We start from the raw sequence: 19,036 nt of genomic DNA, 5'->3' as shown, positions 1-19,036 counted from the left end.
ACTGTGCCTGGACGTCAGAAGCTAGAAAACCAATGTTTTAAAGCTGTTAAATTTGAGGTAATTTTTTGCAGCTAAAGACCCTTATGAAACCTGCTTACAAGGGTGGTTCTATAGCCTCCTGTCTCTACAGTCTGAGTGACAGGAACTTGACTCAACAGAGCACATTCTCTCTTGACTTCAAGCTTCCACTCTTTCTCTCTGGAATGCTCTTCCCCATCAGCCCTTATCTCACTATACTGTCACTGTCTCTTTACTGGCAGGATTGCCTAGTTCCCCTGGCTTCTTTCAAAGCAGAGGCCCAGCAACTGACCTACTGTTTATCTCCAGGACCCTATCTGCCTCAGCAAATACTTGCTGCATGATTAAATACACGGATGAGAATTAAAGCTCTTACCTAAAGGGGGAGGAATCCTGAAAAACAAGAACTGCTGTTTCAAAAATATTTATAGTCTCTGATGTAGTGTGTAATGCTACTTTCTGAGCTACAGTGTCAGAGTGATGGAGATGTCTGGAGAGTATTTAAAATACAGCTATTGGCTGGGTTATGTCTATATCTTTCTTGATCCAAATGGATACTGCAATAATTAAATTCTTAAATGAGAACCATCTATCAAAAGGCAGTGAGGCAACAACAACTGTAAAGGACTAGCATTGACTTTAAACCACCTAGTGATGTTAGACAATTCATCGGTCAGAACTGGTTTTCTAGGCACTGATAACTACAAAAAATAGGTTCACTAGTGATCTCTTATGCTTACTGGGAAATGATAATAAATGCTAAGTCATTTATGGCTTGTATAATGGTTTACTGTTAGGCTGAGATACAGAACATGTGATATTACTAAGAAAGAGAAAAGGCTATTTCCATGAGAGCAACCTGGGGGCTAACAGTCATGGAATCAATTAATATTTCATCACATAGAAGGAGTGGTTGTACGACGACGTGATGCTGTTTCTGAAAGGCCTCAACATCGTTTCAAAGAGGGCCAGGACCGTTGGCCTCCCAGGTGCTGCTGGAAAACAATGCAGGCTGCTAGCCCATTCCGGAGTCCTTTGTGAGGAGAGAGTAGAGCGTGTCCAAACACTTACTCCTGTGATCTGAGAGGATTTCTCTTTACTTTGAAATGACTCACAATCCTTTACTCTAAGAGTTAATGAACTGACGTGTTGCATACCGTAGTGGGAGCTGACCCTCTGGCAGGTTTTCAGAGGCAGTAACCACACTGGAGAAGACTGCCTAGCCTTCTCCTACAGAGCTTCGAACCGCGTGTCTTCAGGACTGCAGTGCAGCTTCTTGCCACTCGGCCAATATGAGATTAGCAATCCCACTAGTCTAGGATTCTGGACTTTATTTACATTTCAGATTCCTCCATTTGATAAATGTCAATACAATACAGCAACTCTCACTCTCTCACTTCAAGAGCCTTTTTTGCAAGGATGAATGAGAATGTTTTTGAATTAAGAAAAAAAAGAATTTTGAAAAAATGGTATCCAGATAGAAGAGCATGAGTTCTGCTGTTTCAAGTCTTAGCAACACTAAGGCGAGCTTTCTGTTTCCTCTACACACGATACAATTTGAATTGGGTTTGTGAAAATGTGCTGTGGTTCAGCATACTTAGAACTGTATCTATGCTATGTCAGAGACAATGCAATATAATGATTAAGAGAATGAACGCTGGAATCGGGGTCTAGTTTCAAATCTTACTTCTTCCATGTCCTGGTGAATGACTGAACTTCTTTATGCCTCAGTTCTGTTAACTCTAAAACAGAAGTAAGTCACTATCTTTCAGGATTGTTGTGAAGCTAAACTAAATATATATGGTTTTAACAACAGTGGACACTTAATATATGCTCAATAAACATGTCTGTACTAGCTTTCCTAAAGAAAAAAAAATCATATTCACAATAGATTTAAAGAGTACCACAACAGCTTATATAACAACAGCACCAGAGTAATCTTAAGAGTTTTAATAGCTAAAAAAGCACAGTTCTTGAGAAAAAAAAAATTGTACATACTTTAAGCCAATACAATTAAAATCTGATAATTAAATTAGTAAATCAGCTTCTGTCAAAAATATTGTCTCAGTAAGCAAACAAATTGGGATAGGAATGAAAAATGCACAGCTCCTTCGTAGGAAGCAGCCCCTAGGTCCTTCCACAGATGCTGCCAGGAGATCAGTATCCAAAGCTCCTGAATTCTTCATGAACCTCTGCTCCTCTCTGTGCTCAATATTCCAAACTCACAACTGTTTAGTATCCTGGCTCATACTGCAGTGCTGTGCCTTCCTCGATACCACATGTAAGGAAAGGCAGTGTGTTAGGAGACAAGGTCTCAGTGCCCAACAATGACTGGACACATCTTACATATGATGGAGGGGCAGCTGGAAGAACCATCAATCTCACCTTCCTTCCACTGAATGGGGCACTTCTTTTATGAATAATTTTATCATTTGCAATTAACCTTATTAACATAGTCTATGAATGACTGGATGAAAAACCAGGATGATTTGTAAACTTTCACTAAAAAATTTTAAAAAATCTCTATTTTAGAAGTGCTCTTTCTCACTTTATCCTAGCCTTAATGTAGACAAAGCAGCAGCCGTTAAGTGGCTCTTGAGAAGAATCATCCAGCTTAGTGATGGGATGATTTCCTCACATAAAAGTGCAAGCAATTTTGAGATGGGAGATGGGATAACAAAAAATAGAGACAGTTTTCTGAATACTAATACTAATACTACTGCTAATAATTTGTTGTTGTACCATAGAGTCAGAACCAACCCATCCATAGCTGACCCTCTAGCAGGTTTTCATAGGCAGTTACTCTCACGGGAGGAGATTGCCCATCCTTTTCCTGTGGAGTATCTGGCCTCGAACCATGTGGTGTCTTCGAGATTGCAGTGCACTTCTTGCCACTAGGACACAAGAGCTCTCTCTCTCTCTCTATATATATATATATGTATGTAATAATAAATGCTAACATTTATTTGTGGAGAGCTCTGGTAGTCTAAAGGTAAGGAGCTGCTGTCAACCCATAAGCACATGGTTCTAGTTCAACACTTGCTCTGTGGGAGAAGGATGGATCATCTCTTCCTGTGCAATTTATTGCCTCTGAGAACTCACTAAACTCACTGGAGGATCAGCTATGAGTAGGTTCCAACTTGAAAGTACCAAACACCATCACCACCACCACCACCACCACCAATTTGCAAAGTAATTTATGGGGCTTATAAGAAAAAATGTCCTACTTTGAGCTGATACTGCCTAACATTTAAAAATGAATACTCTTTGAAGAAATAAATAGGCACAAGGGCAGTAGAGTATGTGAACCGATAGGCATGAAGGCCTGGGAAACAACATTGTCAAGCAGGTGCCTCCTGGGAAGCTGACTGGATAAACAGGCATGGACTCACCTTGCTTGGGGTCATGAAGGATCAAGGAGGGAGCTTTCAATTATTCTGTGGGGCTCCAGAGAGTCAAATGCCATCACAGACAAGCCTGGCTTTTTAAAGTCTTTGATGATAGATTTGGCATGAGACCAACATTTATGGTTAAAGATGAACGAACTTGTATCTTGCTAACAAGAAAGGGAAGTCTTGACTTTTGGGTAAGATGGCAGGCTACAGACAGTGTCTCTGGTTTCCTCAAACTTTTTCTGAATCTAAAGATATTTAGCTATCATTCTCTTCAATTCCTTATCAGAAATAGCATTTCTTCTTCTGGAAGATTTTTCTAGTTCAATATTTTGTCACCTTTTTTGTTCCATCTTGTCCTGGTTTATTGTTTTGGTTTATTGGTTTAAAGTTATCTGCTGCTTTTGAGACACTGTGGTGTAGTGTCTTTGTGTGAAGACACTAGAAGACAAAATAACACTGCGTGGATCATAATAAAATGATAGCTAACATTAAGAAGAGTGGGAATCTCAGAACACTTAATTGTGCTAATAGGAAATGTATACTTAGGCAAAGAAGCTGTTGTCTGAACGAATCAGGGGAACAGTGCATGGTTTAAAATCAGGAAGGGTGTGTGTCAGGGTTGTAACCTTTCTCCATACCTATTCAATCTGTATGCTCAGCAAATTATTTGAGAAGCCAGATTCTATGAGAATTAGAGGGAGACTCATCAACAGCCTGTACTATGCAGACAAAACTCTAGAAGAACTTAAAAAACCCAACAATACCAAAAAAATCTGAGTATCTATGCTCCCAATGATATAAACAAGACATACAAATAAAACTTTAACAGATTTGAAGAAAGAAATAGACAACACCGTAATATTTGTAAAGTATTACTCTCAATATAGTACACTGACCAAGAGAGACAATAATCTGGGTCATAAACCTCAGGTCGGCATAAAAATAAAATCGACTCTTAACCGTTATATTTCACTGACTCTCTTAGAAACAAATGAACACACATAAATGAATAAAACAAAGATAATTCTTCTTCTGCCATAGGATCTCACAGGTGAGGCTCAAGTAACAAGTGCAGAACTAATATTCAAACACTAGTAAAATGCACGGACAAATGCAGTTACATTTTTAAGGGTGTATGAATAACCTTTAAAGCAAAAGCTTCACTGCTGTTGAGTTGATTCTGATTCATAATGACACTGTAAGACAGAACTGCCCTTGTTTTCAAGGTTGTAGATCTTTATAGAAGCAAACTATCATGTGTGAATCGTGTAACGTGGCTGGCTGAGTTTGAACTGCTGATCTTTCAGTGAGCTGCCTGATCCTTAATCACTGTAGCACTATACGCTTCCTTTGAACAGCCTCAAAGAAATTAAAAATTAGAGGCCTTGAGGGAGAGAGTATTTAAATATTGAATAGTTAAAAACATTGTTTAAATTTATTACAATTTATGCTTATGGACTTAATTATGATTGTTCAAATACTTTATTTTTCTTAGGTGGTTTCCTATCTGAAAACACCTTTAAGATAGTAAGATGTTAAGGCTGAAACAGTGACATCCCTGCAGAAAAGAGAAAACGTAGAGACTAAATTCCCATAGCAACTCTAAATCTATCACACTCTATTTGCAATCTGCGAGCATGGTTTAAATATATTAATGTACGAGAATTTTTGATGTGTCTAAGCTCAGGTTACTATAGAAACTGTAGCTTCCAATTTCTTTTTAAGTTTAGTAAGTGCTCACACATAAAAGTGGATGCCTCCAGACAGCTATCTCAGGCTGCAGATATGGCTCAGAGCAATAAATTTACAAACATCATCATTCACAAGGATACATGTACTTTAATGGACACCTATCATTATGAGAGTGTGCACTTTAATGCATGCTTCTGGTTGGGAGATCAAAAGCAATTCAAGAGGTGATTCCTCAGAATGAAGAAAGAAGAAAACTCACCAGGCAGTCTCTCATTTTTATTATGAGAGCTTCTGCTAAAACTTGTTATAGACCAACTACACACACACCACAAACTGAACCAGGAATTGTCTGAATCCAAGGAAGGAAATACTATCTATACCAAAGAAAGCAGAAAAAATTCATCAGATACTCAAAAAAGCCCAATAGCCTGGTAGATGTAAAAGTCTATTTTTTTCCCCCTTGCTAGAAAAAAATCTAACAACCCATCATGCTTGGAAGGGTAGAGGGACAGGGGAGGAGAGTTAGACCCTGGATGAGAGTGACTGACACAGTGACTGGGGTAATGGGGGCAGGTGTGTGGGAGACAGTGAGATTGGCTCAGGACGAATTGGGTTCGGAGCTATTGTGAATTGGATGCTATGAGCCATGATCGACTTGACGGCATGTGACAACCACCACCCAAAACGCTAAAGTGGTTGCTGCTGATTCAAAGCGGAAATGCTCCACCTTTCAACGGCTTTTATCTTTTGAAAGTAGAGATGTTGCTCCGCTCCCCAGGCCTCTCTTCTGAGGTGAAACTAAACTGCCAATCTTCAGTATTTGACCACTTAAACCTTTCTACCTTCTAGAGATTCTTAAAAAGTATCCAAATGTGGACAATCCATTCTCTGACACTCTTTCCCTCTCTAAAATGGTCCCTTTGCCACACACAATGTGTTTAAGTTGTCACACATTGCTTTTAATTCACAGCTGGGATGTGCAAGCAAATGTTAATATCAGCCTAAAATAGTATTTTGAGTGAGATAAATTCTCTATAAAATGAATCAAGTATTCCAAAGCAAAAAAATAATTAAGAAATAGGAAAACATACCAAACCAAACCAGAAGATCCTCTCATACTGTGAATCATTCCAGTCCCTGCATGTTTCCACTTATTCAGACAATTAAGATATTACTAAATCTAGAGGCAAGATTCGTGTTGCCAATGCAAAAGTAGTTGGTTCAAATCTACCAGCTGCTCCGGGAGAATCTCCTCTGCATTTAATGCCTCTGAAATCCTTCAGAGATTCAACCACGGGCAGGTTCTAACTCCGGGATCAATGATAATGTTTCAGATTTCCTATCATTATGAGGTAAATGTTTATATATATATATGTGTGTGTGTGTGTGTGTGTGTATAGTTATATATCGTTATTTTCCAGTAAGCTCATTAAAAGCTGTCTTACATTATGAATGGACAAAATCAGACCTATGCACGAAGAAGATGCGCTTTCAGACCAGAGGCAGGGAGACGGGTGGGTTGTTGTAAAGTGCAGTTAGTGGCCTAGTGGTTAAGAAGCTATGCTACAATCCCAAAGGCACGTGGTTTGAATCCATCAGCTGACTCGTGGGAGAAAGGATGATGGGCTTTCAGACCAGTATAGAGACTATATAAATGATATACAGGGTAGGGAATGATTCAAGGTCAAAATTATAAATAGAGAAATGTAGCAGACCCTTATGAATTAGAAGGGACCTCAGAGAGATACCAGTTTATTCCAAGCTGGTGTCAGACATACCCTGGGTGTTATTGAGAGGTCGGGGGTGGATTCTGTAATAAAGATTCCAGGCTACTAGGCTGTATGGCAAGATTTTAGTAACTATTCTGGCTCTTATTTCACTGATATTAAAGGAGCACCAGGTATACTCCTTGTCCAAGTTAGTTTTGTGCTAAGAAACCATTTCTCTGTATTTCTGACAATTTGGTCTAAATTAAAGGAAACAGTCTATAGATTAGGAATCCTAGGAAGTCTCCCGGGAGTTAACTAATACAGTATATTACTTCTACAGCACAGACTTTGGAACAACTAGTGTGACTCTTCTGGAACATTTCCTTATGCTCATGAGGAACCTGCACTCACACCAGGCAGTGGCCATTCAAACAGAAGGGCATCCTGTGTGGTTTAAAGTCAGGAAAGGCATGTATCAGGAATAGCGTTTGAGCCTATTCACTCAAGGTGTATATACATAAGCAAATGACTGCGATACTGGACCATATGCAGGAAGACTTATTAACAACTGCTTGTGGTATGCAGGTAACACAACCTGGTCTGCTGAACACAAAAAAGCACCTCAAGTACTTCCTAGTAAAGATCAAAGTCTTTACCCTTCAGTATGGATTATACTTCACATAAATAATACAAAAATCCTCACAACTGGATCAACTGACATTATCATGAAAAATGGAGGGAGAAAAGAAGTCCTTGAGCTTGTGAAGGATTTCACTTTACTCGGATCTACAAATAGCACACATGGAAGTGGCAGTTAAAAGAAAAGTTAAACAAGACGTGTAACACTCAGTGAATTAGGAAGACTGAAGAACTGATGGCTTTGGATAGCAGTGTCAGTAAGGAATACTGCACACACCACAGACAGCCACAAGAACAAACAAGGAAGTGTTTTTTTGGAAGAAGAGAAGCCAGAGGGCTCCTTAGACAAGGGTGATGAGACTTCATCTCATGTACTTAAGGAATGCTTTCAGGAGGGTCCAGAGCCTGGGAAAGGGCATTACCCCTGGAAAAGCAGACTGTCAAGGAGACCGACTGACATGCTGCCTAGAACAGGAGGCTTGAACACGGCAGAGACTGTCAGGTGGTTCAGGATTGGGTTCAGCGTTTTGTTCTGTGTTCTTGGCTTTGTCGGATCAGAAACAACTTGACGGCACATAGCAACATCATGAGCTGGAAATGACTCTACATTACTTAACAACATTCTGGCTTTAGAGGAGCTCTGGTGGTGCAATGGTTCAGTGCTTGGCTCCTAACAAAAAGGTCAGTGGTTCAAAGCCCATTAGAGGTTTTGCAGGAGAAAAGGCTGAGTGATGTTCACTTAAAGATCACACCTAGAAAACCCCATGGGTAGGTCTACTTTGTCATAGTGGGCCATCATGGGTCAGAATCCACTTGTTGGCACCCAACAACCAAAACCACAAAAACCCTTGACTCTTGGCTTCAAATTTCTTGGGTATGTTCCCAGATGCTGGATACAGGGCCTTTAGAATAAAAGAGGTCAGATAATCTTTATAGGAGCCTTTCCTTATTTATTAACGGAGACCTAGTGGAACAGAAGGTTGAGTTGAGCTTTGAGCTGAAAAGTCAGCAAATTCCCTTGCTTTTTTCACAGGATAAAGCTGAGGCTTTATCATGGAAGCTTCAGAAATCTGACGAGGGTTGCCTAAAATGGATTTGAAGGCGGTGGGTTTGATTTTTCCTATTATGGCCCTTTAATACTGTTCTAACACGTATTCCTTGCTGTAATTTTTTTCCAGTATGATCTGAGTAACCTACTCAATAGTCAGTGTTGCTGTTGGTGCCTTTGAGTGGGAACCAGCCCACAGCTTACTATCCAGCGGGCTTTTGGAGACAGTAAATCACACAGGAGGAGATGTCCATCCTCCCACAGAGTAGCCTGTGGATTCAAACCATGTGCCATTAGGATTGCAGCACAGCTTCTTACACTCAGGCTACCAGAGTACCCTAAATACTCAATAGTCAGAATACATTTCATTGACAAGTGAAGGTCTATTTGGACTACTAGAAAATATTCTTCTCCTTAATTAAGGCCAAAGAGGTAATCATGGACAAGGTATCAAGAACACAAATCTCCAGAATAATTTCTTTCTAGAACATGAGAAAACAAATCTATTATCTGTTGACTTTAATGTGTTTCCTCAACTTTATCACCAGGGAGGCTGGGCTCTGGAAAATATATATTTCACCTTCAGGGTCACTGCCGTCCTTTCTATAAAAATGGTACAAGCTTCTCTGTAGCTTCTGGTGAAGATAAATGAGGGGACTTCCATTAAATGAGGCCAGGGCAGCATGATTAGAGTTTTGTTTGAGGAAGCAGGTGTTGGTACCAACATGAAAACACGTTAAGGGTGCATTATGGCTACAGGGGAAAAAAAAGTCCAAGGTTTATTCAAGTTGCTGCTAAAAACTTAAAAAAGTGGCAGTTTGAGTTTTAAGATTAATCAGTACATCATTAGCAGAAGAAGTGTAACATGGGAAACACCTGGCACCCTCATTTCTCTTTCTTGCGTTCCCATTCCATGTTAGTCCTTGATTCCTCAGTTTGCACAGTACTCACCCCCTCTTCTCTACCTCCAGTTCCCAGGCTGATGTAAATTGCTGAAATGATGAAGGCCAATTGGGGCATCCCACAGCGTTGTTTCTTGAACCCTGTGGCTTAACTATTATTCAAATGTTTTCTCACTTCTGTTTCAGAAAAAGACATATTTTATCTCCTCCCCAAACTCTAACTATTTCCTTGATCTCTTGCTCCACCAGCTCCTTCTGTTCTACCCCCCAATTTACTCCTTTTCCAGGGTCATCTCAAAAACACCCCAAAACCAAAACAACAGCAGAACCCAACCTAACCTGCTCATGGTGCCTTCTAAAAGCAAGTAAGAACAGATCAAGAAAACCATCACTGTCTTTGCAACTGGACTTCCTGAAGCTAACACCAGGTTCTTTTCCATCATCAAGCAAGCATTTTTCCAACTTCTCCCTGACAATTTTGGTCTAGGTGGAATTCATTCTCAACATGTCCTTGTTAAATCACCACAGTCTGGATGAATGTAGTCAGCACTTTAATGGACCAATTCTTTAAAGGATTATTAATCACCTCCCTGGAGTCACACACCACTGGCCTATTTTCAGGCTTCAACTTGTAGGATTTCGCCGCAATTAACATCCAGCCTTGCTGGTAGCCTTTCCTTCCAGAAATTCCCCACTGTTCCTTCTCTGATGCTCTGTTCTCCGGGGTTTTCCTGATGCTTATTTTTCTCAGTCTTTTATTTTTCCCCTCCTGACCCTTAATTGTGCGCCTTACACAAATATTTATTCTTGGTTTCTTTATTCTCCATGGTCTCAATGATTCTTCGGCTCTGAGAGATGCATTTTTATGCTGCCTCTACTTCGATCATCCAACTCATTTCCCCAGCCTACTCCTGATCCCATCATTCTAATGGGACTCTATTGGTTAAGGATCTTCAGGGACCTCCAGTAGACTCTTCTAGTTCTCGTTCTCATTTTTGCTGGATTTCTCATCAGATTTAGACAATGATAGTCATTTTGCTTCCTCCTTTGGCATCAACAACACCAACACATCTCTCCCTAGTTTTCTTTTGATCTTTTTGTCTTCTACTCTGTTTCCCATGTAGGTCCTTCTTTTTCTACCTAACATGCAATGTCATTAATTCCACAAGGTTCACTCCCTTTCTCACTGGAGGTTTTACTAGGAAAATATGGAACACTCACTAATATTTACCGATAGTCCACAGTTCCTTACATGAAACAGTTCACGTGAAATCATGTATACATGTTTACAGCTGCATACTTATATCTCCTCTTGACTATCTGAAAGTTCTACTATGTCCAAAGTGAATTTAGGACTCCCCCCGCCCCCGAAATCTGGTTCTCCATCACTACTTCCTGAACAATACTAACATCCATATAGTTGTGCATGAAAAACAAAGACATCATGCTTGATACTGCTTTCTTCTCAATGTCCATCCATCACCAGTATCCTACCTATCTGACCTCCTAAATAGCAGATTTGTCTACACTTTTTATCTCCACTAACACCATTTTAAATAGATCAGCAAGAATTCACCAAACATACTGATGAGAGTGTGTGTATTCATATGTGTGTGGAGTTACCAGGCTGACCCCCAGGCCACAGATAAGAAATCTAGGCTGGGCAGGGTCTCAGAACTTGCCCTAAGTGGCAGACACAGTAACTGAAAGCTGAGTCTGTCTTCTTCTCTGGGGAATCACCAACTGGAAGATGATGCCAACACAGGGAGGGCCTGGAGCCCAGGGATAGGACTCTGTGGTGGCTACCGTGGAGGCTTTGGCTGTCATCTGTGGGCTGTGGTTGACCACGGTGACGGAGCTGAAAGCTCTAGGAGGCAACGCCAAGGACAAGGAGTGGCTGGCTGCCTGTCACCAAGCAGGAATGTCTGGCAAAGGACCCAAAGATCCAATCCCTAGAGATCTACTCCACTCCCTGCTAATCAAGGAATTGATCACTGACAATTTCCTGCAGTTATCCTTCAAGGATGAGATTTTCAAAATCATGTCTTTGTGAAATTAGACTTGCACAAGTCAGGAGACGAGGCAGGAAGGCATTATGTTATTGGAAAGGAAAACAGTTGTGCTGAGTTGGGCCTTGCGTGTTGTAAGGAGGTGGCTACCTCCATCTGAAGGGGTCATCATTACAGCCAAGTTCCCATCATCTCCTTGTGGTGAGGTCACTGGGGGAATAAAATCAGTGAGCTCCACAATGCTTGTGCAAGGTGGCTGACTGCTTCGGCCCAATGTTGGTGTGACTCATCCCCATATCCACAGGCACTAGCACTGTCCAGGCTTCTGAGTCCAAGAAGCTGCTGCTGACCAGTAGAGAGGACCACTCTGTCTTGGCCAGGATGACACCCTTGGCAACGGTGTCATCACCGCTGGTGCCATCACTGCTGATGCCATCACCAAGACTTACAGCTCTCTCACCCTTGATTTCCAGAGCAAATTCCCCACCAGAATTCAATAACCATCTTGTAAAGACCCACAACAGTCTCCATGCAGGGGACCCAGGTTCCAGCTATTGCCACTACATAGTGGTTTCTGGTTGTTTTTTTTTAAAATACAAGGAGAATAACTGAACTAATTAAAACAATACCAATCAAGTCTGTCCCCAAACCAGAGGTCACAGTAAAGAAATTAGTATTAAGCAAATTATGTGAACATTGAAAAGCCAAGAAAAGAGCCTTTCTTTTCCGTTTTCTTAATGAAAGGAAGTATTATTGGTGACAACACTCATGCAATCACATCATCTATGGCAGTGCGGAGAGGACACGGAAATTCCACAGACAGCCTTATTCCACATTCCCTAAGCCCTGTAGCTTGATGTTTTATTTAGAAAATTTCCAAGGCTATGCAAAAGTTCTAATTAAAAATAGTATTCTTCACTTGGATTTACTTTTTAACATTCAGTCATTTTTTTACTGTCTTTCTCTCCACACACACACACACACACACACACACACACACTCTGTAGACTCATCATGGTAACCATTCTATCTTTTTAATTTAATTTTAAATGTTAGATTTCTAAAGGTCTAAATATTCTTGGAACATAGCCATGAACTCAGGTGTGAGAACAAAAGGTCAATGGGACAGCAAGGAAATTGTAATTACAAAGCTATCACGACCTACACTTAGCATCTCTAATCCATTCTGGTTGGAATTGTTAAATAGGAATTTTACTGCTTACAAATTTAAGGGTCATGATTTAGCAAGCTTAAAACGAGGGCTGCCACATGTGAGATGGAAACAAAACGGTCTCCTGAAGAGACTGTTATCATTTAATGACCCAGTACAGCCAGTACTTACAATGATCCTGCTTTCATAAGAACATATTATGCTTAATGAAGTTATGCCTTTATGGCAAGAATGTTTATGCTATATTTTATAACGTTTCACAGACACACACACTAATTTGAAATTCTTGGTATTTATTCTCAACTTCACTTTTGGACAAAGCCGGATTATTGTGATGTTCTTGAACAAAATTAGACAAAAATTAGCAGTATAGCTAGACAGTAATGGGCTCAAACTTAACAAGGATTATGGAGAAGGCACAGAACAGATAGTATTTTGTCCTACTGTACATTGGAATGCTTAGAATAGGAATGAGCTTGATGGCACCTAACAGCAACACACAGGAGATAAGAAGCATAGTTCATGAATTTCCTTCGAAGGTGTATAGAGGACTCATTTAAAGCAAAAATCAGGTCGTTTTCTGGTCTATAATGGCAACAATTGTTGTTGTGTGCCAGAGTTGGAACTGACCCATCGCTGACCCTCCGGTGGATTTTCAGAGGCAGTTAACTGGGAGGAGACCGCCCATCCTCCTCCCACAAAGCAGCTGAGGCCTCGGACTGTGTGCTTCTTGCAGCACGATTCTTGCCACTAGGCCACCAGGGCTCCCTATGGCAACAAGTAAGCAATAAAATATATCAGTCAAAATCTGAAAAGACTGCTTGAAATTTCCTAGAAAAATGGGAGGGGAAAGGAAGACTATCTTTTGGGTATTGTTTTAACTATTTAGGTTCCATGAGATAAAGGGAGAATTCTGCCTTTTCAGTGGCTTATAACATCACTGTTGGACCATCAATGTGGTCACACAATCCAACAGGCAATGAGGACTGTCCAAAGGTGCTGGAAAGAACCACAGCTAAGAGGACCGCACAGGTGGGTCTGAGCCACTCTCTAAACAGAAAAAAAAAATACAAAAGAAAGATGGAGACATTCTCTATGTGATGTACCTGCTGTGGGGGAGTTTGCATGGTGAGACTTTTTCGGCAGGTTGAAGATCTGTTCGCCAGGGTCGGGGGGAGGAATTGCATCTTGCCCTTGTCGCGCCTCTACGGGATCATACTCCTTCCCATCATAGTTGGCATCGTAGAATTTCTTAAACCACTGAATAAAATCCAGGTTGTCCTGGAAACGTCCTTTCACTAGCTTCTCCACCGGAATTACCTGCAACATAAAATGAAAAGGGAGTCACGAATATCAGCTTTGTTTCCATTTAACACAACTGAAGGGTTATCAAAATTAACTGCATCCTAAGTTCCCTTTAACGCTTCGAACTGCATTCTAGAATTAACATAACTTTTCATCAAACTAAAGAATTAAGGAAGCTGCTGGCCTAGTCTGCAGGAAGTTGTGCTGCTAACCTGAAAGTCCTCTCAGGTGGTTTCAAAACAACAGCTGCTTAGAGGGAGAAAGATAGAAATGTCTTTCTGTGAAATTTACAGCCTCTGAAAACCTTCTGAAGGCTCAGCTATGAATTGGTTCTAACTCCATGGCACTAAGTATGAGTGAAAAAAAGAATTAAACCTAAATGACGGATCTCTTGGAATATCTGACCTTTATAAACACACTAGTGCAGTATTAACTCTCATCGTCCAAGTGAGGCTGAGCTTTTTCTCATGGTGTGTTTACTGTAAAAGCATCTTCCTTTGGAAAAGTACTGCCTGAGATGTTGTGCTTTTAAGACTGATGGATGAAGCTTTATTTCTGGTCCAACTGTGTTGGGATAAGCTCTTAAAAATAATTACAGTTACTAGAAAAAAGAGTTTTTGAGATTGTTCACAGCTTCAGTTTGCTCGGCTCCACAGTCAACACTCTTGGCACCAGCAGTCAGGAAATCAAAAAGCGTATCGCAATGGGAAAGTCTGCTGTTAGGGACCTCTCTAAAGTACTCAGGAGCAATGGTGTCTCTCTGGAGACTAAGGTGCGCCTGATACAGGCCATGGTCTTTGCAATCGCTTGTTATGCATCAGAGAGTTGGACAATGACTAGGGAGGACAGAAGGAGAGTTGATGCTTTTGAGCTGTGGTGCTGGAGAAGAGTACTGAATGTACCATGGACTGCCAGGAAAACAAACAGATTCACCTTGGAGAGGATTAAACCAAGCTACTCCTTGGAGGCAAGGATTCTGGGGCTTCGTCTGACATACTTTGGACACGTTGCAAGGAGGGACGGGTCCTTGGAGAGGGACATCATGCTTGGGAGGGTGGAGGGACAGCACAGGAGGGGAAGACCCTCTATGAGATGGATTGATTCGGTGACTGGGGTAATCGGGATGGGTGTGTCAGAGGCAGTGCGGTTGGCGCAGGATAGAGCAGGGTTTAGGGCTGTTGTGCATAGGGTCACTATGAGTCGAAAACGACTCGACGGCACATAACAACAACAACAACAACAGAAAAAAGAGTAACCAGAGGGAGCTTGGGTGGCCTAGTGGGTAAGGAGTTGCACTACCATCCCAAAGGCAGGCAGTTTGAATCCTCCTTGGGAGGAAGGCAGACAATCTCCTCTCATGTGATTTACAGCCTCTGAAAACCCACTGGAGGGTCAGCAATGAGTTGGTTCTGACTAGACAATGAGAATGGGGGTAGGGGTGGGGAAGGGAATGAATGAGCAGGACTTAAAATCGATGCAAACACACACATTAACCTAATGACTTACGGGAAACAAAATGAACTTTCTCAGATAAGTATGAAAACAATCAGCCACAATGCAGAACCAGCAGCACACGGGCTCCCCGCAGGACCACAGGCACCGTATGCCACAGGAATTTGGGGAGAGGGGAGGGAGGCCGCCTGAGGGGGTCACGGAAGGCACTTTGGAGGCGGAGGTGCACAGCAGTCACATCCGTTCATCACGGAGTCACCTTTCCTACGTGTGCCCTAACAGTCAGACAGCACTTCCTTTAGAGATCGTACAGGAGCCTTTGGAATTATGTAAAAAAGAAAAAGTGATTTGACTGCTAAGCTCTAATTAGCAATAATTTTAATCTAATTAGCCTGTCATTTTTGAAGGAAAATGGAAAGGAATATAGATTACTACCTTAACTGCACCATTGTCAGACTGTTATTTGCTACACCTTTGGACTGGAATACTAATTGAGCTTACTCACGTACTCGCTCACGCAGGACTGTCCATTTCTCTCCTGGGGGAGTGGCTGGTGGATTCCAACCACCTGAGAGGTGTGACCTTCGGGTTAGCAGCACAACTCCTTATGCTAGAGAATATATATGTGTGTGTGTGTGTGTGTGAGAGAGAGAGAGAGAGAGAGAGAGAGAGAGAGAGAGAGAGAGAGACTGTGTGTGAGAAAGTATATGTATATGAGAAAGTGTGTGTATGTTATGAGAGTGTGTGTGTGAGACAGAGATTCTGTATGTGTGTGAGAGTGTATGTATGTGAGAGAGTGTGTGTATGTTAGGGAGTGGAGAGTGTGTGTGTGTGTGTGTGTGTGTGTGTGTGTGTGTGAGAAAGAGAGAGAGCGAGCATGTGTGCACGAACATAAGCATGTGGTGCAGCTAGAATCACAGCACCTCAAGCACGGAGCTTCATTTTATAATAATGTGAATGGAAGTGGCACAGATTAAGCTTCTGTAAGGCTTTGCCACTTAGGGAGCTATGCATCCTTGCCAGCCTAGCATGTATCATCAGGACCACTAAAACCAAAAAAGCCAAACAATTACAAATAGGACAATTTGATAGAAAAGGCAACTGAAGCATTTTAGGTCACCCATTAAATAATTTGCAACATGAGCAAAAAAAATTTTTTTAAAGTAGTTAAAATGCAAACTCAATCAAATACAGTTGATCAGAAAGAGAAGCAAACTGTTGGAGGCTCTCTCATTTTCCAAGCTGACTCTTGGTGAAAGAGCAAGGTACTCTTCCTCCCCTAGAACGTGAAGTCGGCTCACATGATGCACGGAGCCTTCTCACTGCACTTGGGTGTTTTCACATTCTCCGATTTTTCAGCTGATAGTGTTTTACGCAATGACTTCTTAAGAGCATAACACTGACCGGATCGTCGCAACTGACTGGAAATAACTCACAGTTGACCCTCCATTGGTTCTCTGCGGCTGCAAACTGCACAAAAGGACACTTTCACCTTTCTCCTGAGGAGGTGCTGGTGGACTTAACTACTGGAAGCGTGACTTTTGGCTTGGTTGCACAACTCCCTACAGACTATGCCACCAAGACTCCTTCTTAGAGCAAAAAGCCCTTCACTAACCTGCTCATCCACTGTGCCTACGCCAGTTATGTGGTAATTTATCAATCGCTTTAGAGGACTGTATTGTGCAAGGCTTTAAACAAAGGCATTTACGACTGTTGACTTAATTTTCAATTCTCTGACAAAATGAAGGATGTGGTGGTGACAAAGGTCTTGTCTTCCCCGTGGAAGCCCCAGGTCTGATTCTCAGCCAGTGCAGCACATAAGCAGAACCAACCGTCAGTGAGGCTGGATTGGTGTCAGCAAAGCTTCTAGGCCAATAAAGACTAAGAAGGGCCCAGGATGATCAACTGCTGAAAATCACCCACTGAATCCTAGGGATGACAAAAGCTCAACCCGTCACGGCTCATGTGAACGGCACAGGACTGGACAGTGCTTTATGTTGTACATGGGATCGCCACTGGTCAGGGGCTGACACAACACAACATCAGAACACATGCTCCAGGTGCATATAGTAAAACTCTGAGGGGGCATGTGAAGCACTGCACAGAGCCGTCTCACACTTGTTCAAGCTGCGGACAGTGTGAACAAGGGCCACTGCCTCTCATGGGCTCTGCAGGTAGAACCTAGAGGTTCAGAAGCAGACAGGCTAACAAAGTGCAGCAAGGCCCAACTATAGGGATTTCCCTTCAACCTCTGTAATACCTATTCGTCCTTAATCTCTACATGTTTCTAGAGAGATCATTAGTTTGCTGTATAGATGGTTAAATCCATAAATCAATGAAAGGATTTTCTTTTCCACCTAAAAAGATGGGTAGAGGAATGAATAAAGATACATTTTCTTTTATACAAAGTGGTGTTGTTTATATAGAAAAGTAAGGAGTAACTATATAGCTTTGGTTTTGAATGGGAGTGACCCTAACTTACAACAAGGTTTCCCTCTGATCATACCAGCGTCAGCTGGTTCCAAAATAATCAAATACCTCTTCTCCTCACCGTATTTTTCATCATTATTGACTGTTGTGATCAGTCCTTTTAGAAATGCAATCCTCACTTGTATTTGAGTGCTGGAAACAGGACATGTCAACTTCCCAATATATTTTTCATACAAACACAGTAAGGACCCAGATGGCACAGGGGTTAAGTGCTTGGCGGAGGTTTGAACCTCCGGCTGCTCAGCAGGATAAAGAGGAAGCTGTCTGCCTCCATAGAGACTCATGGGCTTGGGAGCCCATGAGGCGGCTCTGCGCTGTCATATAAGGGTCGCCATACACTGGAACTGGCTCTACAGGTTATACCTACGTACCTAAAAAATACACAAGCACTAAAATGCACTCTAACAATAAGAGCTGATGTGGCTGGCATTTTGTCTGATGTGGTAACAACTCCATTTGCGGAAGGTACTGGATCACCTACATTATCCCTGGGGATGGCGACAGTGTTTCTCGTCAGAAAATTAGTGAGAGCTGTCTGCATGGTCCTTTTTTGTTTCTTCCTGTAATCTGTGGAAGAATCTCACAGCTTTCCAAATCTTCCTACCTACTTTCAAGTGATCCGTGTTTGGGTCCTTGAGGCAGCTTAGAAACAGTTTCAGCTACTTCTTTCGCTGGAAACATTGTGGTGTTTTTTTTTTTTTTTGCCAAGTTCTCTCTCCCTTTCCTCATTCCTGCCTCCTTTTCTAACTCCTGATGTGTCACGTCCCCTTGTTGTGGTCTAGGAGCTGCTGCATGCCAGCGATCTCATGTTCTAAATCGAGCACTCTTGCCATATGGTTGATTTCCCCACTGACTGCTTCCATCATGCTATCTCGATCAAATGCTTGGAGCACATTCACATCACTCAGCAATATTTTTCCAAATCCCTTCCTTGCCTTTTCTTGTAAGTTCTTCCTACGAAGAGGCAGTATTTGATCTTGTTGTTACATACAGTTGAGTTGACTGTGACTCATAGAGACCCTGTGCACCACAGCTCAGAGCCCTGCCTTACCCTGAGCCAATCTCACTCTCTCCCACACACCTACCTCCATTATCCTTGTACTATGCCAATCCATCTCATCCAAGGTCTTTCTCTCTTGCTCTATCCCTCCATCCTTCCAAGTATGATGTCCTTTTCCAAGGACTGGTCCCTCCTGGCAACATGTC

At 41.8% G+C, this 19,036-nt stretch overlaps 1 protein-coding gene across 3 annotated transcripts in view; it reads right to left on the bottom strand.

The window, feature by feature from the left end:
- The window catches only part of MAPRE2 (microtubule-associated protein, RP/EB family, member 2), a 165,557-nt gene that overhangs the window by 29,724 nt on the left and 116,797 nt on the right, over positions 1-19,036 (bottom strand). For all 3 annotated transcript variants that reach the window (XM_006889179.1, XM_006889178.1, XM_006889180.1), the window contains one exon: positions 13,690-13,903. In XM_006889179.1, coding sequence (XP_006889241.1) covers positions 13,690-13,903 — 214 coding nt within the window. The remainder of the gene's footprint in view (positions 1-13,689; positions 13,904-19,036) is intronic.

This window comes from Elephantulus edwardii, unplaced genomic scaffold, assembly GCF_000299155.1.
Source record: "Elephantulus edwardii isolate Elephantulus edwardi_28Jun2011 unplaced genomic scaffold, EleEdw1.0 scaffold00076, whole genome shotgun sequence".
Taxonomy (NCBI): domain Eukaryota; kingdom Metazoa; phylum Chordata; class Mammalia; order Macroscelidea; family Macroscelididae; genus Elephantulus; species Elephantulus edwardii.
This window is presented reverse-complemented; position numbering and strand designations above follow the sequence as displayed.